At 42.5% G+C, this 24,851-nt stretch overlaps 1 protein-coding gene across 2 annotated transcripts in view; it reads left to right on the plus strand.

Annotated features, from left to right (window-relative positions):
* The window catches only part of UVRAG (UV radiation resistance associated), a 90,941-nt gene extending 66,990 nt beyond the window's left edge, over positions 1 to 23,951 (plus strand). For both annotated transcript variants that reach the window (XM_082778552.1, XM_082778553.1), the window contains 2 exons: positions 10,590 to 10,681; positions 21,934 to 23,951. In XM_082778552.1, the coding sequence (XP_082634678.1) occupies positions 10,590 to 10,681; positions 21,934 to 22,636 (795 nt within the window). In that variant the 3' untranslated portion in view covers positions 22,637 to 23,951. The remainder of the gene's footprint in view (positions 1 to 10,589; positions 10,682 to 21,933) is intronic.
* The last annotated feature ends 900 nt before the right edge of the window (positions 23,952 to 24,851 follow it).

Raw genomic sequence — 24,851 nt, forward strand, 5'->3', positions numbered from 1 at the left:
TGCGTGAGTGTTTTTCTGATCACGTTGGATACGTGTTCAGGATCGTCTCACAAGGCGAGGCTTCTCTTCTGATCCAGCCTTGATTTGTGTTGTCTGACAGCGCCTGAGTGATGTTAGGCTGATATTCCTGTCCACATTGGCGGGGTTTGTTCAACCCTGGCCAGCGAATAGTTCTGCTTTCATCTGACAGTCATTAGCAACAGATGAACTTTGCTATTTGACAGGAAAAAATCACTCGAACAATCTCCTGTCAGTTCTCCCAAGGAAGCTTGTTTATTTTCGCATCCTTGCGTTGATCTCTAGTGCAGCAAACTTTGTCTAGCCCTCCTTTTTCATGTCCAGAGTCGCTGTGTCCACATGGTGGCAGGCAACATTTACATGCTTTATAGAGATGTTGCTCAGCTATCGCTGCTCTCCTGGGATTTCTGCTCGTTGTTCCTGTAGCTTGTCTAATGCACGAGGTAAGTAACCTTCCCAGAAGCATGGAAGAAAAGCAAAATTCTTTGTTTGTGGTAAAACTGGTATCTTTTCTATTAGCTGCATGAAAAAAAAAAAAAAGTCGAATGCTTATGAGCTAGGGCAATATGTAAGAAACTGCTCTGAAAATGAGCTCTTAAACATGAAATGAGGCAAGATGTCCAGCTCCTGGCTCCGTTAGGCTATCTACCATGTGAGAAAATCAACTTTATAATAGAAACTATTAAACTTTTCCATGGGAAGTTGAACGGCAGAAATGTTAGGGGCAGAAATTTGTTTTGGCAGTAAACACTACCGAGCAGAAGTGTCTTAAAGAGTTCTGTGGGTATCGGTGTAGATGCAGTGGTTATGACCCCTAGAGCGCAGGATACTGTGACTTGCACACTACATCTTTTATGAGGCCCCTAAACTAGGATCATAAAATGTACAGTTCAGAAAGAATGCACTGTCTGAATCTGTGGCCAATTTAACTGCACAGGGAAAAGTGTTGTTGAAAGAGCACAGGTTGAAGCCAGAGCCGAGTCCTCGTCTCGCAAAGTGCCAAGCATTCATTTTAACATTAAGAGGAAGGGACTGCACCTGAAAAACCACAAAGTACCTTCTCCAGCTGCACAGAGCCAAAAGCTTTTAGGAGAGGTTTCATTCCTGAGAGTCTCGGAGGGCAGCAGCGGGCTGATACCTAGCCAGATCATTTAGAATTGGGGAATTTACATATGTTTTTTTGCAAGCTTGTTGGAAGGCTTCCTTTTTTTCCTTTCCTATCTCCCATGCCAAGATAAAATAGGTTGAAATGAGACTGGATTAGCTGTAACAGCAGTCACCCTTTCATTCAGATGAAAGCCTGCCTCTCCTCGCCCGGAGGCAATCTGCAGTGATCAGCGAAGGCTCGCGGAGGAGCAGACCTTGGCTCCCAGCTTGTACTGACCGCAGCACCTGCAGCAGGAGCCTGGGCAGCATGGTTGGGTAGGAGGATATTGCTGGCACCACCTGCTGTGCCTGGAGCCACTTCTCCAAAATAATTTTGGGGACACATGCTGGCAGGCATGCTCTGTGTGTTCGATCACTCGTGTTCTGCGCAGCTGTCGTCGTCTCTGCACGTTAACTCTTCCTGCTAAGTAAGGATCAAAAAAAAATGAGTAAGTGATTAAAATAGAACCAAGATTTAGTAATCAAAAGGAAAATGGGCTCCTGATAGAGTTAAGCTGACATGCACACATACGATTGCCAACTTAAACTGCTTTGTAGTTCATATAAGCGTTGCTTTATGAAATTGGAAGAGATAGGAGAGCGGGAAGTCTGTTATCAAGCCATGGCATAATGTATTAGTGTAGGAAAAAGATGTGGTTTTGTAATATTTCCTAACGAGTAGGGTGTGTGCTCTGGAGACAAAGCTTGACTTTCAGATATAAAGCATTAGCACCTGTGGAATTCAGACCTTGTTCCTGTGCCCGTCCCTTCCTTCAGGAGCCTTCTCACTTTCTGCTGTGCTGCCATCTCCCCGTGGAAGGAAAACGTGCTAGGACACATACAGCCACTGGCTTGTCCTTTCCTGAAACCTGGCTTGCTTAATGAGTAAGAATTACTTTCACCTGTCACAAGCAAGTGACAAGTTGTGACTTCTTTTTTGCTGAGCTCCTGTTGTTTTCATTTCTCCATCCGCCCACGTCCTTTGTTCTTCTGTCGTTCTGTGCTCCGTGGGGCAGGCTCTGCCTCATACTTCTGGATAGGATTTGGCACATCAGGGCACAAATCCTGTTTTGAAAGCTGCGGCTATGACAGCTGCTTAATCACCCATAAATGCCTTTCAGGCTTGTTATGTACCGTGGTTGAAATTTCGAGCAAGTCATTTTCTGACAAAAGGAATAAAAGTGTCTGATATGTATTGGCTCGTTGAGTTTTTGATCAGTCCAGAACGCTTAGAAATACAGAGCTTGAAAGTATTTATTTTTCAAGAGACCTGACATACTAAAGGGAACATAAGCACCTTTCCTTGACCTGGTGTGTAATTCACACAAACATTTCTCAATATTGTGTAAATAGTAATAATAAAAGCTGTTCCAGTTAGCTAAATATAAGCTGTTAGTTGTTCTCAAGGAGAGAGTTGCTTAATAGATTTTGATTTAGTGACCCTGGCTTTAGCTTTTAAGTTTTGAATATGCTCTATCATATAAGAAATTATTTCCAGTATTGGTGTGGCTTAGTGTTTTTTGGTGTTTGCTGAAGGTGCTGAAAGGAAACCAGTCTTACACGGGTTAAGCTATTGATGTTATACTCCGTGAATGAGAAGTCTTTCCACTTTATCCCAAATCTAATATTTTTTTTCAGAAGTCAGTCTCTTTTGCCTGCTAAAAGTAGAGTGACGGATGCCTGGGACGTCACTCAGCTGAGGTGATGAAACATGGGGCAGGGAGCTGAGAAACCCCAAATTCTCTGCTTTGTCTCTGGTACAGGCTTAATCACTTTCTCTTTAAATAATGCTTTCTAGAAGCAAAAGCATTTCTGCTTTGAAGTAACAGGTTTTAGAAGGAACAAATCTGGATCAGTGCTGTAGGAAAAACTGCCAAGAAACTCCATTTCCCCCTGTTTCATGTTGAAGGAGTGAGTAGGACCACATGCAAATTTCCCCAAACTTATTTGGAAACCGCTGCATGGCTCTGAACTGTCATCAAGTGAGGAAACCTCATTGGTGGCAGAGGCGTTCACAGGTATGTGCAGATGCTCAGCCACCCTCTGGCTTCTGGAATAGCCCTGGTGAGGCCACGCAGCCTCTCAACTTCTTGTCGCTCTGATTTCCAGCCTAACGAGGTGGGTTAGTTCCCTGTACTTACCTGTGCACTCACAAAACTGTTACACTTTTCGTGTCTGTAGGTCAAAAGCAAGCTTAAAATGTTCTCGTGCAGTCGGGGAGCTCAAGGCATAAAGCAAATGGTACGTGTAAGACAGAGGTACAGAGCGTTACTTGTCTTTCTCCTGGCTTTTGCACATCTAACCTTTTGTTCTGTGCCTCTTGCAATGATTTTTTAATACAAACATTTAGGCTGAATGAAGTCATAGGAAGTAAGTGTGCCCACGTCTCGTAATCCAATAAACATGGCTGTGATGCCGAGGTGTTTTAAGAAGTTCTGACCTGAACCTGGAAAGGTTATGCTGCATAGTTTCATCTCATCGAGCTACAGCACAGCAAAGAGCCGAGCAGTAAACGTGGTTTTAGTTATTTGAGTGCTTCACTGGGGAGAGGGGGAAGCTTTTCTGAGGCCAGTAACTGCTCTATCTTCTAAATTGCTTTTTTTTTAATGTCCTTTCTGTAAAATGGTCCTGGTATATGAGAGGCACCTTTATGGGCAAGGGGGCCCACCTATGTTATTTTTACAACGAGCCCACTAACCACCAAATTTTACAGGAATAGTTTACTTCTGTAAGAGGCTGTTTCCCCCAGCCTGTCCCTGACACTGGTTTCCCATATCCTTACTGGGACAGGGGACTCAAACCACAAAGCCTAATGTCTGAGGCCTCTCTGGAGAGGTATTGTGTTTACTGTCAGGAAGGGCTTCACTAATACAAGCAAGAGAGTCCTGGAGGAAACGCAGCTTTTGGCTCATCGAGATGTTTAGTTCTGCAGCGCGTTGTGCATGTACTCAAACACGTACTCCAATTTCCTTATTTTCTTGTGGTCTATCTCCAATAAACACTCGTGCTGCGAAACCAGAATCCAGGGTTGAATATCGCCTATGATCAGACTTCGGTTTTAAAAAATTTGAAGAAAACTCGTAAATTTCTGGTGGGATTTTACAGCTTGCTGAGCATTAACGTTCAGGCTGCTGCTGCTTGCAGATAATGGTTAGGCTTTGTGTTTTTGTGGATGCAAGGTGAAGAAGCAGCTTTCTGTAATTCTACGGTAAATCAGAAGGTAGAAGGGAAGTAGATCTGTCATCAGTAGAGAATATCATCTCCCTTGTCACTGTTGAATCGCTCCTGTAATTGCATTTCATGCCTGAATTTCTCCTCCCTTTCAGATAGACATGGATTAAAATCCTCTGGGGCGAGAAGGGAGGAAAGAAGGCAGATTGTTTATGGGATAGCAAGAACCAGTGGTGAGGAAAAAGTTACTGTTTGAACTTGATGCAGTTTGCAAAAACTGAATGAATTAGAGCTCCATGCTAACCTAACGTGTGCAGACATAACGTCAACATTTCCCAACTGCAGCATTCACCCTCTTGGAGCAGTGACCTTGCAGCATTTTGACTGTTAGATGTCACTGCTACAGACCTAAGTAAGAGAAGAGGTGAATATCTTCTTGCTAGAAGCCTCTCCCTGATCAATGGGATGGGATCAGCCTGTTTTAGACCGAACATGTTATAAAAATAAAGTGTGATTGTAAGCAGCCTTTGAAGGGACAGCATAAAACAGTTGTTACCCTATTGCTGCTTTGATTCCTGCTTGTGTGCCTTGTTATTGCTAAATGTGCTGGGGGGCCTTGAAGATGGTTTCCCTGAAGGCTTTTTTTTAGGGCAGACTGGGTCAGCTTGAGGAATTTTGTGTGCTCAGTGGATTAATGGAGGTACATAGGTTTTCAAAGTGGTTGATGTCACTTATTTCTCTCGTTAGTTTAATATTCTTAGGAAAATTGCGAAATAAACATCTGCTTTTCAAGGTGGACCTCTGAGCAGCATTGAAATCCCCTTGGGAGAGGAAGACAGGTGTTGGCATATCAATATCCAAGTCAGCATTACTGTAAAAACAGCCCTGTAGCTGAGCACTTCTTGTTTTGGATGAGGATTTTGGATGAGGACTGTCGCTTGTATGGCAGTCTCTGTTCCTTCCAAAAGTGGGGCTGACAAGAACTTGAAGACTTGTTGTAATCTCAGTACTTGCTGTACAGCTTGCTTTCTTCTCCTACTTCCTAAGAAGCTTGGGGGAGGAAAACCTCATTAGATTTGCTTCCAATCTTGATAGATATTAATACGCTGCCAGTCTTTTAAATATGAAAAGTCAAAATGGGTTTGAAATGCTTAATTTCGAGATAGGCTGTCTAAGGAGCTAATTGATACCATGATGTGTTTCGCTAATGTTGCAGCTTCGGGGTTCTGCAGCAAACCTCCAGAGGGGGGAACAACCAGCTAGACCTAATGAAACAAAGGAGAGCAACACGTTAGGAGTGCAAATAATCTCAAATTTTATAATTTCCCCCAAAAGGTATAAACACACACAACTGTTTATATAGCAGCAGGCATTATTTCACTGATCCCCCAAGGTTGTTTATATAGCAACAGGCATTATAACAACACTTTCTGTTTTCATTATTGCAGTGCTTAGTCATCTGAATCCCAGCCAGTGCTCCTTCATACTCGGGGAAAAGTCATCCAGGATCTTGTAAAACAATTAACTATGTCATTTTATTAAAACTTGCTTTTTATATTTGTGTCCCAGCATTTGACATCCTCTGAAAACCTTATGTAAATGCTTGGCTTCTAACCAGCGCTGTGAACTTGATTGAAAGAACGTTTTTGCTTCTATTTTTGTTTGTGTGTGTTCGCATTTGTCGAGCAGATGGCCTTTCAAGTTCTTGAAGCTATTAAAGAAAAGCCTCATTTAACCGAAAATAATTCAAAAACTGCTCAGCTGCCCTAATAATACATGAACGTGGATAGTGTAATAGTGGCTTGGGTACCTGTCTTGTGTAGATACAGGTGGTTTTACAACAGCATGCTGCCACGTTGATGACCTGCTGTCTGAAGTACCTCTGTCTGAGACCAAAGAAGTGCAAAAATGCTGCAGGTTTCGGTGCAGACTCGAGTATTATGCACAACAAGCACCGAAGTGACCGGTATCCTGAACTTGATGAACACAGTCTGAGCTACGAGACTGCTCCCACGTGTCTTAGAACAAGATGAATATGGCTGGGGAAGCAATGTGGGAAATGATGAACAGATGGGTTTGGGATTGGAGTTGTTGGGAGCTCCTTTTAAAAAAAAAAAAAAAAAAAAAGATATTCCAGACCAGATACTCTGTGGTTTCTCTTTGGAAATAAATGCATGTGCTCGTGTACCGCTAGTCATTAAATAATCTTACAGGCATTAGGATAGGAAATGGCCTACTCTTTGCACCTAAATGCAGGATATCGTTATTTTTCTTAAGAGGCAAAAGCCCTAATTTCGATCTTGGGTGCAACCCGATATTACACAGAAACAGAAAGATAACAAAGTGGTTTCTTTTTAAGCCAGTTTAAGTGGAAAAAGTTTAATAGCTGCAGTATTTCCTACCTTATGGAGTTTGTAAGAGAGTGGCTGAACCCATGCAGGTTTGTATTTTAGTTTAATAGCAAACAGGATGGCCACGCTTGCCATGACCTGGTGAATGAATATTTATCTTTGAGCTCTTATCTTTAGAAGGGAGGTAACCTTTTGTATTGTCTGATGTGATTTTAATTACATATAGCCGTCTGATTAACGAGATAAAAGACCTGGAAGATGCTTGGGTAGCAGCAGTGGATTGTGGAGGTTCTCAGGGTGGAGCTGATCCCTGCCGAGGCACAGGCAGCTTCGATCCAGACACTGCACAGAAGGAACTTCAGGTAGAAGCTGGAGCAATGCAACACATCCCTCCTGCATAAAGCAGTGAGTTTAAACCAGTCGTGCCCTGCTTGCTGCAAGTTCAAGTGAACTTGTTTGTCGAGCCTCACCTTCAGCTAATGCTGTGGTGTTTTGTTAGCTGGAACAATTTTCTCTGCCTTTGATGGAGTTTAGTAGGAAGTTAATGTGTGCTTTAAGAAAAAAAGCTTTCACCCTGGGAACTGTTGTTTTACACGCAGCTTGTTTCTACGTTTATGGTTCTCTGCTGGAATAAATAGCAGGGCATGATATAAAATACCCACTGGTACGATAGGCCGGTCTTCCATAAAGATAAACTTGCCCTTAATGTAAGTTTAATATCTTTAGATTCTTCTGTACAGGCTCTTTCTGAAACTCTTAGGACAAATCAAAACTTGGAGACTTTACAGAAGCAGACTCCAGGCAGCTACCTACCAGTAGTTACAAATACTGTCTTCTCTTCCAAGACTTCTCATAATGCTGAAATTTAATTTATCATACAGGATTTCCAGTGTCAGAGGTTACAGATGTAAGTTTTCTGAAAAAAAGGATCACATTAGATGAATTTAGGCTTGTTTTTAAAGATCTTAGAGAACTGTACTCTTCACCATTACGTTTTCCCTTCCCTCTTTATATCTTGAGTTAGCTAACTTGGAAAGCTCTCAGTTACCACAGAAGCCAAGGTAACAAAGCTCAGTGAAATGCTGAAACTTTCTCACTTTGAGAAGGGTAAAAGGAATTTATCTGTGATTGAAGGCAATTAGAAGGTGAGTTATTTTCTTCAATATCAATACCCTTAAGCTCTTCTGTCTTGAACTCTTCCTAAAGCGTGCTGCATCCTGTTCATTGCCTCTTGCTGCTGGGGGGTAAGAATTACTGGTGACTGGTTTGAGAGCAGAATTAGGATGCTCTTTGACGTGCCCGATGGCTTCAGCTTGTTTGTTTCCCGGTACGTTTGCTCCATGGTTTTGCTCAGTCACACAGCATTTCACGCAGCACTTGGGAAAATGAAGCTGCGTCGAGGAGCTAAATATTAGTAAGGAAACGGCAATTAATATTTTATTGCCTGAGCATCGTTAATGATTTACTTACGGTCCCGTGGTGTATATACAGTCATAAATGGGAACACAAATCTTGGGTGCTTGTTCATTCAAATTAAAACAGGCACGTTTTCTTTGGATGGCTGGTCTGTAATATCCTGGAGGAACAATCTAATCTTTAAATAAAACGCTGCTCTTGCGAGTGGTGCTTGGTTCCTCTGGAAACTTAGCGTGGGGTGGGTGGAAATGGTGTTGTTTAACAGCAGCAATTGAAAATCAAACTCTTAGGAGTTTCTTAGGAGAATCAGGACAGCATGCAGGCACCTCCTGCAGTTCCTTTTCCTACCCAGACTGTTTCACTGCTCCGCTTCTCGCTGCCTTTCTCTCTGCATCCTCTGACAAGCAGAGGGTGGGAGCAGAAGGAAGAGAAGTTCTGTTTTCTCAAATAAAAGAGAAATCTCAGGGCTTCTCCTTCTACATTTGTTTTTACTATGGGCTGTACATGTAGTGAGTTCTCCAGGACAGAGATTTTTTAGGTTCACTTTGTAAATATATCATCATCAGCTGGTATTGATAAAGCCACCTAAGGCAACATCCCTTTTCTTTAAGCAATTACAAAGATGGAGTAGAATATAATTTATGAAGTTAAATCCATTATTTTTTTTTCTAGAGGCTTCACAAAACTTGCATCCTAACTTTGCATGCTATTTACACTATATTTTTTTTAGCAGAAGCAATGTTTTTGTACGTGTCTTTTGATAAAAGTGTGTCTCGCATGCATTCTTCTGATCTTGGCTGTTGGAAATAGAGATCCTTTAATCCAATTCTTTTCATGCTATGAAACCTTAGAATTTAAGGATGACTGTAAAAACGGGTATTCTATTAAAAAAAAAAAAAAAAAACAACAAAAAAAAAACACTTTGATTGTAGTAGGAGGAACAAATGTAATGGTTTTAATTTTATTCTTTTGCTTTTTTTTATTTCTTTTGCCCCAGGCTAGTTCTTTGGTTAACCAAATCCACTGTAATCCCATCAGGAGAATGTGGTGATCATTTAGTAATTTATATTGTATGCTTGTCTTAATCCAGGTTCTGTCACTGTAGCAGAAAATATGAACCCAAGCCCACCATATGACTCGGCTGTGTCCATATGGAAATAATAAACTATGTAATAAATGGCCTCCTGTTGTACAATGCAGTGCCGTGGATGATTTTCTTCCAAAGCAATTTTTCTTTCTAAAACTCAGACAAGCTCAGAAATCATTCCCAATTTCAAGAGCCTTTTTCTACAGAGAAATTGTTTAGGTCTTTGTTTGGGAAGTCGCGTGGGCTCCTGGTTCAGGTCAGAAACCTTTCTAACTCAGAGGATGCCTACACCTTGCTTTCATGACTTACAGAAACAGGTGTGTAGCTCAAAGAAATATAATATTTAACTGGTATTATTCAATGTTTTAGCAGCTAGCTTCATCAGTACCGAATTTGTGCAGGTCTGAGGCAAGGTGCAGCTTCTAGAGGGTTTTAATATCTGTTGATAACTACCTATCAATTTGGTACTGCTTCATTCCAATATTCTTTTCAAAGATGTTTGAATTTAGGGATATTTTCCATATTTGAACCACATGAGGGATAAATTGCCCTGCAGTTCTTCCCTGAAGTTTTGGGATTCAAACCTGAAGGCTTTTCCTTCTTCCCATGTGCTCTTTTCTTCAAAGGCATTTTTAGCTGGGGACTTCTTAAGTGAGTAATTTATTGTGATAAGCAGTGAATTAATTTGTGTGTACTTCGTTTTGATAACCTGAGGGTAAAAACAAGTTGCAGTTTGTGTGGAGTCAGCATATTGAAGCTTTTAATTTCTGGCTGCATCTCCTTAATTCCAGGTAGGAATTCATACATGGGCTAAAGCAGGTCGATGTTAGAGCCTGCTCTCTGAGCCACGTGACACTGGATTCAATTATGAAAATAGTTTATATGCTGATACAAACAGTTAAAAGAACCCAGATTTAGTTCAGCCTTGTGACAGTCTGTATTTTTACCAGTTGATGTTGCTGTAATAATTCCTCTACTGATTCCAGCTAACGCTGATACACTCAGGATGACAGATGACACTTGCACAGAAATAAATTTTTCGACTCGGTGAATGTAGGACATTGTGTTGAAAGTCAGTCTGCTCCCTTAATAACTCTATATTTTTTTTTATTAAGCTGTGAGGCCACTCTCCTGGTACAGATAGGAAACGGAAAAAGTGTAATGAGGTTTAACAGTTGCATTGACTGATCATTTTGTCCCTGTTCTTGGGTGGGTTTTGCTAATCTGAGGTTATGAGCATTAAATGGAATATTTCCTTAAGGGCAACAGATCTCCTGGAGCTGCTTGATTATCCTACGTTTTACTTGAAAACCTGACAAATTAACTGAGCATATTACTATATCCGTTGGAATCTGAGGTTTGGAAAGCCTTCCTAATTCTCCTTTTTCCTGTTTTTGTAGCTTAGATATCAACACGGGCTGAGTACTCCAGACCTAAGGCAAACTCTTCCTAACCTGAAAAATTTCATGGAGCTTGGGCTAATGGTTAGATGGTAAGTATTTTTCTATGATTGTGTATTTCTTTTTTCCTTGTAACTTAACCTTGTGATTTAAAGGAGGTGGATGCTACAGGAAACATCACTGTAAAGATTTTTCACAAACAAGCAGCTCCTCTTGACAAGTGAAGAGTGCTCAGTGAAGGTAATTACTTTCTCAAACTACAGGCTGCACAAATAGTAGGATCTTTTTTGGCTTTTAACTTCTGCTTTCATAACATCTTTTCATGTGATGGGCCCGTGACACTTGGGGGGGAATTATGGAAGGAGAAAAGACTGATTAAAATGCAGTGTTTTTACCAACAGGCAGAGAAGTATTCTGTTAAGACTGAATCTAAGGGCTGGCAGTAGATGTACCTTGTGTATTGTAATACTCCAGGAGGATGGGAGGGCAGAAAGGTGCTAAGACATTGAGTAAATCAGGTCTTACAGCCTGGTCAGTGTCTGCCCTCCCACTTGTTTTAAAGTTTAATCCAGGTGAGCTGCATGGGAATCTGAATTACAGTCAACACCATCTGAGCATCCTCGCTGCTAAGGAAAATAGCCATTGCATGTTGAGTGTTGCTGCTAAATGGGAAGCTCTGTTAACCAGGAATTGAGCATTATTGAAGCCTTCCAGGGAAATCTTAATTGGTTCTGCTCTGATTTGTTGTGGAGGATCCAAAATCTTCTCTGCTGTCTTTGTAGAAAATCAAAGCAAATTGGTTTCTACACTACAAGACCAAGCTAGCATAGGGTTACCTTGCAGAAGCTGCTTGAGCATGAGATTTGAGAAATTCTCCTTAAAACCACTGAGATGATAAACTTCAACTTCCAAAGGCTATTCCAAAGGCTATTCACTGCTGGGTGTATTACTGGAGGTTGTAGATGCTTCATATTCTTACTTTTTTATCTATTTGAATTATGACTGCTTGTACAGTGTCTTACCTTAAGCAATTCTTTTGTATTACATTCCCATCCTCAGTCTTTGGGTGCCTGAATCCCACCCAAACATAGCACTGTGCAATTTTAGGAGTCCTAGATTGGTTATTCACTCCTGCCACAAGGTTGCAGAGGTCACGTATGGTCCCTATGTCATTACCTGGTCTTGTGCAGATACTGTGGATGCTCCAAGGTATTGAAAATACCATCCAGTATGAGGTAACCACTCCTGGCTTTTGGTTTTTGATCACTTGATGATGCCCTGGTGATAGATACGGACTCCATCACTGCTTCAGTTCACCTGAAAAATATTTTTTTTTAGTATAGATACTTGGTTTGGGTGGAAGGCTGTTTCCAGCCTTCCTAAAGGAAACTAATTGATTTGAATGGGGTAATAAAGTACTAAGCACTAATAGGCAAACCTGGATATTTTGAGGCTTGTATGTGGCTTGTAGAAAACTCAGAAAACCAAATTGGAACAAATTATAAAATCTGATGTGAAATCACAGTAAATATTGTGACAGTGGTAGTCACAAAGCTTTAACAGTTGGTGCTTTCTAATGCTGTTTAAATGGTATCTGAATTCCTTGCATGTTAAGCCAATGGAAGTAACAAGGTCTCCAGCAGCAGCATGATGCAGACTACTCTGGTTACACTCTTCTTTAAAGGATTTTGCTTTTTCAAAAAGATTCTTATTGCTGATTTCTAGTAAGCTCCTAAAATGTTGCTAGGCTCTAAGAGACTTTTTTTTTTTCCTGCAATATACGGAATGTGGGAAGGAGAACACTTCACTTGTAAAGGCAGTTTCTGATCACACATGCTTCAATACAAAATAGGAGGAAATAAAAATTGCTACTCCAGTTGAAAATTACAGGAGCAGGCTTCAAACAGGGTTAGTGCCTTAGAGAAATGCTGCTCAGTATCAGACCCTGGGACAAAATATCTACTGCAGGGAGTAATGACAACTAAAATCTTGTGGGATGTCATTGTGCCACTGCGCTTTCCTGCTCTTGTTTCTGAGTTGCTCTTCAACTTAATCCTTCATCCTTTGTATAGAAATGCTGATTAATTGGAGCTAATTTGGTTTATGAATCATTTCCTTTGTCTGGGAGGATAGTTTTGGCAAAGGAAAACAGAGGAGGAGAAAAAAAAAAAGCATCTTCTTTGACTAATACTGTAAAAAAAAAAAAAAAAAAAGTGTTGTCTAATAGAAATTCAGCTAGCAAAACAGTGGAAGTAAGCAGGCCCAAAAAAAATGAACCTCAGTCCTTGCATGGTTTTTACCATCAGTAATTTGAGCTGAAAATATTCTCCCTACTTTTCTTATCCCCTAGGAAGATGTGTAAAGAAAAGCTTTCTTCATCAGGAAGATGAGTGTGTGTGTGATACACATCACTGTGATGTACAAATCCTTAGATGCTGTGTGGTCCCCTAAACAAATCCAAAAATGAAGGGCTAGAATACCTAAACCGTGCCTTCTGGCACACGTGTGGGCACTCATCTGTGGGGTGGGAGGAGTACAGGTGGTAAATGTCTCCTTCAGTCCTGAATAAGCAGAGCTGTGATGTCTCTGGGATGTGGTAAATGGACAAAACATTCACAGTGTAGGTACCTGTTCTTCCCTTCTGGTGTACCCTAGCCTAGAAAACTGTTAATGGAAGCTTTAGTTAGGCATTAGGGCTTTTGCCTTCATACAAGCAGGGTTGTTTTTTTCTCCCTGTTAGGTGAGACGCTGTCATTAGCAAGACAAAACACATTTTTGGCGGGACGATATTTCAAAACGTGCAGGAATATTAAGCATCGTTCTCCGGGAATATCGCCTTCCCTGCTTGCCCCCATATGAATGTCTATGCCTCATTTCCTTCTCACCTCTAAGCCTTGCATGCACAGTTGTTCATTTGTAACTTTTTTTTTTAAGGCTGATGATCCTAAACAAGGCTTCTTAGTGCTTCCTAATAATACAAATGGAAATGAGCCTTTACAGGGAGTCTAGCTCAGGGGGAAAACTGGCCAGGCTTTCATAATCGGGCATTGCAGTTGAGCCCCATACGTAGCGGAGTACAGATGCCCACTGTCTCGTGAATAATATCTGCTTACATATATTTAAGCAAGCATAAAAGCCACCAGCTGTTAAAATGAAGATTGGAAGGGATTTTTCGTTTGCAGGCTACAGTAGGTGAGTAATCCAATACCCTCTGCCACAGACCGTAGTCAGCAAAGTATTTCCAGGTTATCCTTCATTTGCAGGAGGTAGAGCAGGAGCACATGAGGTAGTGATGAGTTTTTCTTATTTACAGATTCGTTTGCACAGGCTAACTTTTGTTTTCTGTCGCTCAGTTGCTGGTCTTCATCTTCACTTTCCTGTGTTACCGCTGCAGAGGGTTTTTGCTGAACTGCTGTCAAATCATAAACTGGTAAACACCAGCACTCAGGTTGTACTTAGTTTCTCTTTCAGCAGGACATACTCATCATTTTTGCTTTTCTCTGGAGACATATGTGTTTCTTAGCAGCCTGGAGCAGAATTGAATCCCCTAGATAATCGGGGTAACCCAAATCCTTCGTTATTTCAGGCTTAACCTCCTTCCCTGATAAGTATCAGTTTAGATCTGAGTACAAAAGAGTTTCTTCACTCCTCCAGATCATAAAATAGAAATAAACAAACAAAAATCCCCACAACTTCAGTGGATGAGCCTACTATTTCCTTTCTACCAGAGCAAATTTGGCAGTTGTCTTTTACAATCCCTGCCCCAGGCTTTCGTGAACTCCGTTGTTCTTCCTGGAGCCCTCGGGCAGCCCTTGGCCCCGCTGCCGATCCGGGGAGCCTGGAGCCTTTTATCAAGGTTTAATTGCATTGCTGCTGGATCCCTCTGCCTGGTGAGATTTGTGTTGTTTTGGTTTCTCAGGCACGACGCTGAAATGATTAATACATGTTTTCACATCCCAACTTGCATGATTTATTGCGTCAAGCTTGCAGGTCTACAAGCTCTGCTTCCCTCTTCATGTCTCTCCTGGCACCTATATTCTGCTGTGTTTACTTTCCTTTCCCTTTACCCCTACTGCAAAATATTATTTGTATTGTGTGTAGATGAAATCAAGAAGAAAATCAAGCATGTTGGTTCCCACACATCCTGTTATGGAAGCTACAGAAGTGCAAAAACTCATATTTCAGGTATCAGGGCTGGCTGTTGACTCGCTTTTAAGGTAAAAGATAATGAACCAGAGTTGTCGATTTAGACTATCCCAGTTGTGGTGCCCAGAATCTTTTTCTTCTTGGGGATAATTCTTCCCATTTCCAATTCCTTAGCTGTGGGGTCTCACCAGCTTCCAGAAAAGCAGCTCATTTTTTTTAAGACCAGCTTTTGCTTAAAAGGCTCTGTGCAGTCTGTCTCTGAAAATCTCTCTCGAGCATTTTCCAGCTATTGAGAGCCTAAATCTTTGCTTAGACTGCACGTTTTGAACTCGAACATCAGTTTATTCCTTTCTGCATGTTTAGATTCATCTTTCACAAGACTTTGAATCACGCTTGCATTAAATCAGGAGACTTTCAGCTTTTTCTGGTCTTCAGCTTAATTCAATTACTCTAACTTTGAGGGTTAGTATTTGTGGTTATTAGTAGCAATTACAGAGCATGCTGCAAATCTGAGCTGTCCAGTGAGCAGATATTTTCCTAGTGAATAAATTAATAGGCTTATCTAATGAAGGCAATTACACATATTCCTTTAGAAATTCACATCTGTAGTCAGGAGATGTCTTTTGGAGCCCTCATTAAAAAAGCTATACCCCAAAATACTTGTTATGCCAAGGCTTAATCATCATTAAATTTGAGTTTTGGAGGTATCTCTTGATTCATATACTGCTAGATTCAAGAGGAGGCTAAAACTTAATGTTCGAGTTAAGCAAACTCTGGTAGCTTAATTTATGATGATTTTTTTCATGGGGGGAAAAAAAACGCGTGTCAGAATTTCTCAGCTGCCAAAAGACGCAGTTTCACCTTAACTTCGTATTGGCAGCCTCCCCTTGCAGCCCTGTCACTATTGTGCATTATTTAAGCCGTAATCTCTAAGAAGGTGAGAAACTATTATTGCTTTTTAGCACAGTTGACACGATATTGGCTCGGAGCTGCGCTTGGAGCTTCAAACATTTCAGATGGCTATAAACCAACTTAAACACCTTCATTTAGTGTTCTTACTGCCATGAGGTCATAGTTTGCAACAAAAAAGATCAAATGGTGTTTAAGTTATTTTTTTGAAAGTATTCTCATACCAAAGAGCTGTAGCTGTGGATTTTGGCTCTTGGCCAGACAATCAAGATTTAGTATTTTGACCAGCTGTGATCCAGTAATGTTTCTCCGAGGAAACATTTTGTGGGGAGGAAAAGATACATATTTGAGCCTGTGAATTGTGTTCTGTCTCTCAGAGTGCTTTACAGTTTCTCCGTGCCCGTTGCAGACAGATTAAATAATCGCAAGTGAATCTGACCGAAGGAACTTTCTTGTTATCAAAACTGCAAACAGATTACAACAGGAATCTGTTCTCTAGGAAAAATAACTTCAGAAATGTTCATGTCCTCTTTCAATTACTTTATGTGCTTACAGCAAAGGGTTTCTGTCTTGTACCTCAGGCTAGAAGTATCCCCAAATGGACTGACTATTGTAAGTGAAAATTAATATTTTGGGGAGAAGGCAGCTACTTTGTAGTTATGCTGCCTTGTAGCTGAAGTTAGACCACGTATGAATTGATGTCCTCGATTTGGATTCAGTTGAAACACTGAGACTGGTGATGATGTAATTCTCTTATCTGTAATGTCCAATAAATCTGAGTTTCCCTTCCTTTTTTGTTTTTAATTTAGGAATCCCGCGTCCTAAGAGCAGTTCAGCATACTCGTGTACGTAACTTGCTCTAGTCTGATCCAACTTGATGACTTAAAGCCATTAAGGCCTGATGACAGTTCATCAAACCAGGTTTTTATACTCCACTGGTCGCAGGCTGTTCCTTTTTGGACAGGTGTCCACATCTGTTTGCCGTCTCAGAAGTTCAACCACGTAATTGTGGCTGGAAGCTGAACCAGCTCACCCCAAGTAATTCAGGTCAAGGTAGTGCCTTAGAGTAAAGGCCTGCACTCCTGCATGCCAAAATTTTTCCACTAGTGAGGTTTCCTTACAGTCTCTAAAGTTTCAGGGCAATTGGATGTTAGTTTTTTAGCATGACGTGCCTTTTCTTACTTGTTCCATGAGCTGTGAAGCTGATAAAGAATCTTCTCTGGGCTTTGCCTTGATGCAGTGCTGTGAGTTTTGGTAATGATGCAGCCTTTTCCTTGGGGAAAATGCAGACCGGCTAGAGACCCTCCATCAGCTGCTCATTTTTGTAAAATTTAATAGTAACCTCCTATTTCTGAGCTCTGTGCTTCTCTGCGAACATTTCTTCTGATCCTAAACCTCAGTTTGACTTCTCATTCTCACCTGGGGGAAGGCGAGGGAACAGGTTAAGATCCCTTGACTTAAATACTTGATCCCCTCCAGCTAAAAACTGTTTAGTTTTCACTTTACTTGCCTGCAAATATGATCATTGTTCTATTTTAAAGCACACAGAGAGCTGTGCATCTTACCAGGCTTGCCTTCTAGATGTTCATCAATCAGCCCAAGCTGGTTGCCCCGTGGACAAGAAGAGGCACCTGGAGAGGGTGACAGTGCCATAAACAGCTCGCAGGATGGTGTTGCCCACCCTTCTCTCCAGTGCTTGCACTTTTTCTTTCTATCCAGTGATTTGGAAGAAGTCTAGGCAACGAACTCTTTAAGTGGCTGGTCTCCAAAGTCCTCCATGTGCATTTATTTTTATCTACATGCTGCAGCTAGTATTTGATAAGCAGTTAAGCCATTCTGCTGACTTCATTCCCACTCTCCCAGCTTTGGGCTGTTATCCCCATATTTATTCCTGACTGAAGCAAAGCCCATCCCAGTCACATTGGCAGCAATGAATGCTTTCAGAAATCTGCCTGCATACGTCTCCAGCAGCTTAAACCTGATCTCGCAGGCTGAAGTAAGGCCCTTTTTAATCACGTGTAGTTTAAGGAGCCTTGGCTGCGAGTGCTCTTTGTTTTAATTCATTAGTTTGAACGCTTGCACGATAAATGAAGATGATTCCTGCTGCATTGCCCTACGGGGCAGCCCTTCTGTGCTCTATTAAAGAACTGGGAAGTTATTTTGTAAACGAGGGAGATTAGCTCTGCATTGCTGCTACATTTAGTCTGTTGGATCACTTAGTGTAGATCATTCTGCCAGTTCAACTTACGAAGGAAGGGAAGATTTTTTTGGCTGCGGGACTAAAGAGGTATTGTTCAGATACACATAACGTGTTAGCTTGAGTAGCCTTGTCATAACAAGTTCTTTAAAACCTCTCCTGGTCCCACACGCTAATTAATGTCTCACCCTTTTACCCACAAGGCCTAGATTTACAAAGGGATTTAGGCATGTTTCTTTTTCGGAGGAACTTAAATTTACATGCCCACCGGAACGATTTATAAAGCTGCTTCTCTCAAGCTAATTAGACACCACGGGTTTTCGTGCTGGTCTACAGAGACGCTTAAATTGCTGCTGCTACTGCACCTTCATAGAAGAGTTGCTGTTGTGCCTAAGCTGGACTGATCAGCACTTGCTGAAGGTAATTTGGGGTTTGCCAAGCAGGCAGTCCCGTGCCATACTTTTTGACATGAGTATTTTTGTCCTTTAAAGAGTCATTTTTGACCTTTAAAGAGTCTAGAGTGAGAGAAATGCCTTCGAGCAAGTTTAAAGCACAATTCAGTGCAACAAACAGAGCAGCGGCAGATATTCATCTATTCATCACTCATATAGTGAGAGCTTTGCTTTGGTTTTGATGTTTCCAAGAATTACTTATATTTTGTATGATAGTTTGGCTCTGCAGCTTCAGGAGCTAGGATTAAATTTAGGATTGCTTTCTGTTCTTCTCTCCCTACATGACCTCCTCACCCATGATGGCTTTTAGGCTTTTTAGCTCTCACATTTTGTGCTGCAGGGTGATATATTCAGCAGGAGGACCTACCACAAACACGTCTGTAAGCTGCTGGTCAGGTCACTGTGGTTGTCATGAGACTTGTCTGGACCTTTTCTGCTTGCTTACATCTCAGGCAAGAACTTTTATCACTAAAATACCATGAAAAGAGTCGATATCTTTGTGCCTATTTTGAGAAACATACATCTGCGCTTAAATTCACAGCGCACAGTTGAAATTCTTCCAGGATTAGGTTTTGATCTCTTAAACGCCTGTCCCAGGGCTGTGGATGGTTGAATAAAATTCAGAAAAATGGCAGACTTTCCCATAAACCTTCCTCATCGTTGTGCCTGAATCAGGACATAAGAAGCTGTCACTGCTGCAGATCTGAGGCTTTGGCATCAAAATCTTCCTGCACTGTGCAGAGGACTGAGGATCTTGTAAGTTCTGCACCTTGCTTATAGGCTGGTCCAGCTCTCGCTGCTGAAGTCCCTTGGTGAATCTGGACCCAAACCGCCAACAGAAAAATTAACAAGATTAAGCTGTTCTGCGTGAAAAAAGTTAGCCCATTTTGTTTGTACAACGTGAATTATTCTGACTGCTCCTTGTCTTCTATTTCAAGTGTGTGGGTTGTTCCCCTGGGATCTGCAGCCCTCCTGGGTTCCAGTTCAATAGGAATAAAGTCCTGATTGACTCATCCCTGGCATCTTGATAGAAACCAAGGACAGTGGTGGTGCTATTGTTGTTGCAGGGGGTGCTAGACTGGAATTGGATTTGAAAACAACCCATTTCTCTTGGAAGAAAACAATAAATGTCCTTTAAGTTTGAAGAGTAGCTTGTATGAGAAAGGCTTCCCCTTGATTCCCCACCTCCTTTTTTTGAAATGCAGTCCTGCTCAGCATTTTAAATGGTGCTAGGAATAAAGACAACAGGTTTTCTAACCTAAAACACTCAACTGAGCACGTAACCCACCTCTCCTCTTTGCCTGTCTCCTTCTGAGTCTCCAGTGTGATTCCAGGCTGTGCTTTGGGCTCGGTTTTGTAGGGAGAGCAGAAAGAGGGAAGCCTTCCCTGCCCAGTTCCACAAGGTGCAGCCTTGTTTCTACTCCTCAAGGTGCGAGGTGCATTTTGCAACATCTCTTCAGTAAGACATCACAGCATTGCAGGTAGGAGGGAGGTAATTCAGCTCACAATGTCTCTGTCTGGAGTGAATTCTGTAACCAGCAGAGCCTTAGTTATCTTGTACTGAAAAACTTAATGAACGGTGGCCTGTAGTAATCAGATACCACTGGTCCTTGAGGAAATCATTCACATAAAAGAAGGATAATGTACCTTTTGACCCAAAGATGCATCTTGAATATGGTCTGGCTTTATGAACCTTGGAATTTGTGGATCGTGGAATTTGGGAGTAAATTCCTGAAAGTTACCGTTTGATAGTAAAGACTCCAATCACTTGATAGAGCAAAAGACTTTCTGCATTTTGCTATTAAAATTGGAAATGTGCTTCTCTCTTTTCTTCCATGTGCTCTTTCTTAAGGAAGATTCAGCAAGCCTGGAGGAAATGTGGACAAAGCTAAGGCTTGAGATAAACAGAATCTGATCAAATTTGTAATGCTGAGTGCTCATTTCTGAGCCAAGGCTGAAAGGACGAAGCTGGAGGAAGGGAGGGGAAAGCAAAGCAAAGCATCCCTGCTATACATCTGCAGTGCACATTGCCTAAGCAGAGCTTGCAGGTGCCCTGCCTCAGATTTTTGGTTGTCATATTTATTTGTAAGATGTCTTCATTATTTGTAAAATGACATAATGGTTGATTGCACAGGGGTTGGATAAAGTATTTAAAAGCCACGTATAAAAGTCTCTGGTCAGAAAGGGACTGAGGAATAATCTCTGAGACTGCTTAGGAGCATCTGTGCCACATGCTGCTTTTTGTCCGAGCATCTCCATGCTCTGAACCTTTGCAGACAGAGCTGTGAATGTTGTTAGTTTGCATTTTAAAGGCCAAACTGCAGCTGCAATCTAAGAAGAAGGCTGTTGGGTTTGCTGCTGGCTGCGTGTTGGGTGCTTATCTCTCTCCTCCACTGTCTGCAACTGTAAATTCTGACGAGCAGCCTTTCCGGAAGGTAATTGGGGTGGTTAGAGGAGAGGAGCGAGCCCGACACGTGTTTTAAGGGGCAGCCTGGGAGGAAGTGAGATGGGAAAGGAAATTAAAGAGCAGCAGTACCGCAAGCAGCCCTCCCGTGGGGACGCTTATTTTTCACAGAGGGACCTTTTGCAATCTAGCTTATCCTATTTACAAGTGGAGGAAAAAGACTGGGATGGAAAAGGATCCACACGAGGGGCTATTCATAACCGCCGTTACAGGATTTTTCCCTGCAAGACAAATCCCAAAATGTATCAGGCGTTGAGTAGAGGAAGAGTTCCTCTGAAACGAAGCTAATGAAGGACACGCACGCTGACAGCAGTCGAATTGTGGTTGTGTATTCTGAAGGTTAGTAATAGCTGTGTTAAAACAGGGAAGGAAAACGAACTGGGCACTTAATACACAACATATAATTTGCATACGGGGTGGTGATTATATTTGGGTAAGGATTAAACCTCACCGAACACGCCCCAGATGATGTAAAGCGGATGTTCCCAATTACAGACCCCGAGACAGCCTAAGCGGTCTGGGGAAACGGTCTGAAACAGTAAAACTGAACTTGTTAAATTGAAGCTTGATTACTTCGTCTTCCTCAAGAAGCGGAGGTTGACAGTTGTCCAAAAAAGCTTCGGAACGGTTGGCACAGAAAAAGCAAAAGATCTGGCAAAAATCATCCCCTGCAAAATAGCCAAGTTAGCGTGGCTTTTCTCCTTTGTGCAGCTGTCGGGGAAAGTCCAGTGTTGGAAGGAAGTTGTTCGTGGAGGATTCAACCATTATTACTCACTTTTTTGAGGAGTTTATGATGGCCCAGCACAGGCCATAAATACATAAATACACGGTCAACAGTAATAATTCATAAAGTGCAGCTTGGTCCTATAAAATGGTGTTAACAGTCCGAATTAGCATAATGTGGTGGTTTCTTGGGTGATTGACTCTTCAACCATGGAGTTCTGTAAACGTTCCCCGCACGATCTTGCCGGCTTTCAGTAAAGCTGTCCTCTGGGGTGTCTTCTGCAGTTCATACGGCATTAAACACGTTTGGGGTTTTAGCACTTCAGGATACAAGTGGTTGGCCAAACGGAGCTCGGGGTAGGGATGAAATAATTGCTCCAGCTTTTGGTGAAACATCTGCACTGCTCGCGAGCACGCCTGACGGCTCTGATTTATCCTTCCCTTCCTTTGTAGTGATCGACACCATACATCCAGTGCAATCCCCGTTCCAAAGAGACAGAGCTCCAGCTTCGGCAGGTTGGACGTCGGCTTTTCCAGCGGGCTTCCTTCTCCGGATAAAGGACTCCGAAAACGAGCCAGCACGGGAAACGAGAGACTGCAGCACAAGACTCCTCCTCCTAGTTACAACTCCGCTTTAACTCAGCCCGTAGCCATCGCAGCCCAGGTGGGAGAGCCGGATAAAAAACCTGCCTCCATACCTTCCTCCTTCGATACCTCTGCGGACTCCTCGAAAGGGCTCGCCAAGGAAGGAGAGGACTCGTGCGGCGGTTTGAACGGGGAAAACGGGAGCCTAACCGGTAGCCAAGACCGGCAGGAATCTTTCGTAGGACATCCTAGTGCAATAAACGGGGCGTTGCTGCCCGCTGAGTGCGCCGGCACCGCCAGCAGCGAGCAGCCTCGCGAGTTTCGGCCCCCGCTCGGCCCCGTCCTCTGCTGCACCGTGGAGCAAGCGGAGGAGATAATGGGGATGGAAGCGACGGGCTTCAGCTCGGGAGATCAGCTCGAAGACTTTAACTCCATCCCGGTGGAGCACGCCGTGGCGGTGGAGTGTGACGAACAAGTCCTGGGGGAGTTTGAGGAGTTCTCTCGAAGGATCTATGCACTGAACGAAAACATGTCCAGCTTCCGCAGACCGCGGAAAAGTTCGGACAAGTGAGCTTGGACAAAGGGGGGGTGTTGAGAGCAGACGTTGGGGTGGAATCAGTGATCTGGAATAGAGATAAAATTGCACTTATTCTTTATATTAATTATATATATTAAAAAAAAAAAAAAAGAAAAAACCTTAAAGCTATTCCTATGGTGTTAGAAAAAAATGACTTGTTACTGAGCACGATAACACAGGATCATGGTATATTCACAGCCCAGGTAAATTTTGATTCTCCTTCCAGTCCTCTTATGTCTGGTATTTATAATCTGTTGGTTTTTTTTGTTTTTTTTTTTTTTTTAAAGGCAATGGAGTCCATTTCTAAATGCTTTCCTGGAAAAAAAAACAAAAAACAAAAACAAAAGTGCTGATCAGGCCCTCCTATGAATATTTGTTTCACTGATTATTATTTAGAGCTAAATTTATTTTTGCCTTTTCAGTAGGAAAAAAGGTTAATTTAAAATTACAATTACGGTAAGACCTCTATGTTTTCCCATGTCCTCCTGTGTTTTCTCGAGCACTGGGGTCAGTGTTACAGAAACACCAAGATTTAGCTGTCAGGGGACAGCTTCCTCTTGGCCGTGCTGCGCAGTCCCACGAGTTCTGGTTTGTACCCATGGGTCTTCAGCTGGCAGTGGTGAAACCTTGCCTGAGAGCTGAGCACCTGCGCTTCCTTGTGCAAGGATCAGCTTTGTTCTTTCCTCCACGCTCACCATTTCTGCCAGCAGAGCCCTTGAGGGCTAAATCTCCTTAAGGTTTCTCCCAAAAGCCGTGGCCGTTCCCTGTTTTGCTTAGGTGTAGCCTCACCGAGCTAATTAGTGGAGGTCTAACAAAGGCACCGTGTGAGTGGGGTTGGTGTGCTGTGATCCTCAGCACCCACCACAGGCCCTGGGCTTCCAGGCCCTGTGCAAACATCTTCATAAAAAAATATATATATATATATAAAAACCAAAAACACAGACAGAAAACACAGCACTTTAGAATTAGGTGAACTTGGGGAATCGCTCCACCTTCTGCAGAAAGGGAGGCGCTTCCCATTATTCCTCAAAATTAATATCCTCTTAACTCTGCCATCTGTGCTTTCAAGGAGGAATTTTCCTGCTGGAGGTGTGGGTTGGTGTCAGCTCGGTTCCCCCTGGCACGTGTGTTCAGCTGCACTAACGGGAAAGCAAATTGCAGCCTGCTTTGTGATTCCTGGTATTTGTTTGAGTTTGGATTTCATTGCTCTTGCTTTCTATATTGTATACCCAAGAATTTGGGCTCGGTCATGAGCTCAGAAATATTAAAAAAACAAATATATAGCAGAATAAAAAACACTTCATCACTGGCTTTTTTTTTTTTTTCCTCCCTGATCTCTGCTTTCTTTTTGAACCAGCGACCTGGTCTTTCTCCTAACTGCACCGTAAGGCTAGCCGAAATTAACTCCTCAAAACGTGGCTGTGTATAATCTCAACTATCTGTTGTCAAACCAAGATGTGTATGTGAGAACCAGTATCCATAATAGCACTGCTCTAGAGTATGCATTCTCCAGGTAACACCTTAATGATTGTATTAAAGCTCTATTCACATTTCTTCTGTTAGCTCTTAACAGCTCTGTCCGCAGTTGAGTTATTGCATTGAGCCTTTCTACGGTTGATTCCTGATTGAACACGATTTGAGTCCGGGCATGAATTTGGGCACGTTTGTGAGTATCGTCTCGTGAGAGGAGACTTTTCTGTTCTAGCCTCATGCAAAGTCCCTGGAGGAAGCCCTGCAGCAGCGCTGAGCACTGCCATCATCTTTGTAGGGAGCTTTCCCCGTGCTTTGGTGTAGGGAGAGCCAGAAAGGAACGCTTGAACCAAGCACAGCACATTTCATTGAGGTGAGCAGAAGCTGCTCTGTCCCGTAACTCGATCTCTTCTGAGAGCAGAACAATTTTAGGCAAAATGCAGCACTGAGGGGTAAAACCTGGCACACGAAAACAGCACAGGACGGGCTTGGGCACGCTGCTTTTCCTCCAGTTGTGTGCGGCGGTGACTTTCCAAAGCAACCCAAAGAGCAGCGGCGAAGTCGCGATGCCTTCTAGGCAGACACGGGGCGTCTCGGTGCAATTAAGCCACCCGTGTAATTAGGTTTGTAGAGCATCAGCCAGACTCGGGCTTTTTCTCACTAGCTGCACGTTTTCTCAGGTGGCACCCAACCAAATGAAGTTGAGTTCCCTTGCGTTGCCGTCCCTGTGTGAGCCCTG

The sequence above is a fragment of the Aythya marila genome, assembly GCF_965140915.1.
Source record: "Aythya marila genome assembly, chromosome: 1".
In the NCBI taxonomy this organism is placed as follows: domain Eukaryota; kingdom Metazoa; phylum Chordata; class Aves; order Anseriformes; family Anatidae; genus Aythya; species Aythya marila.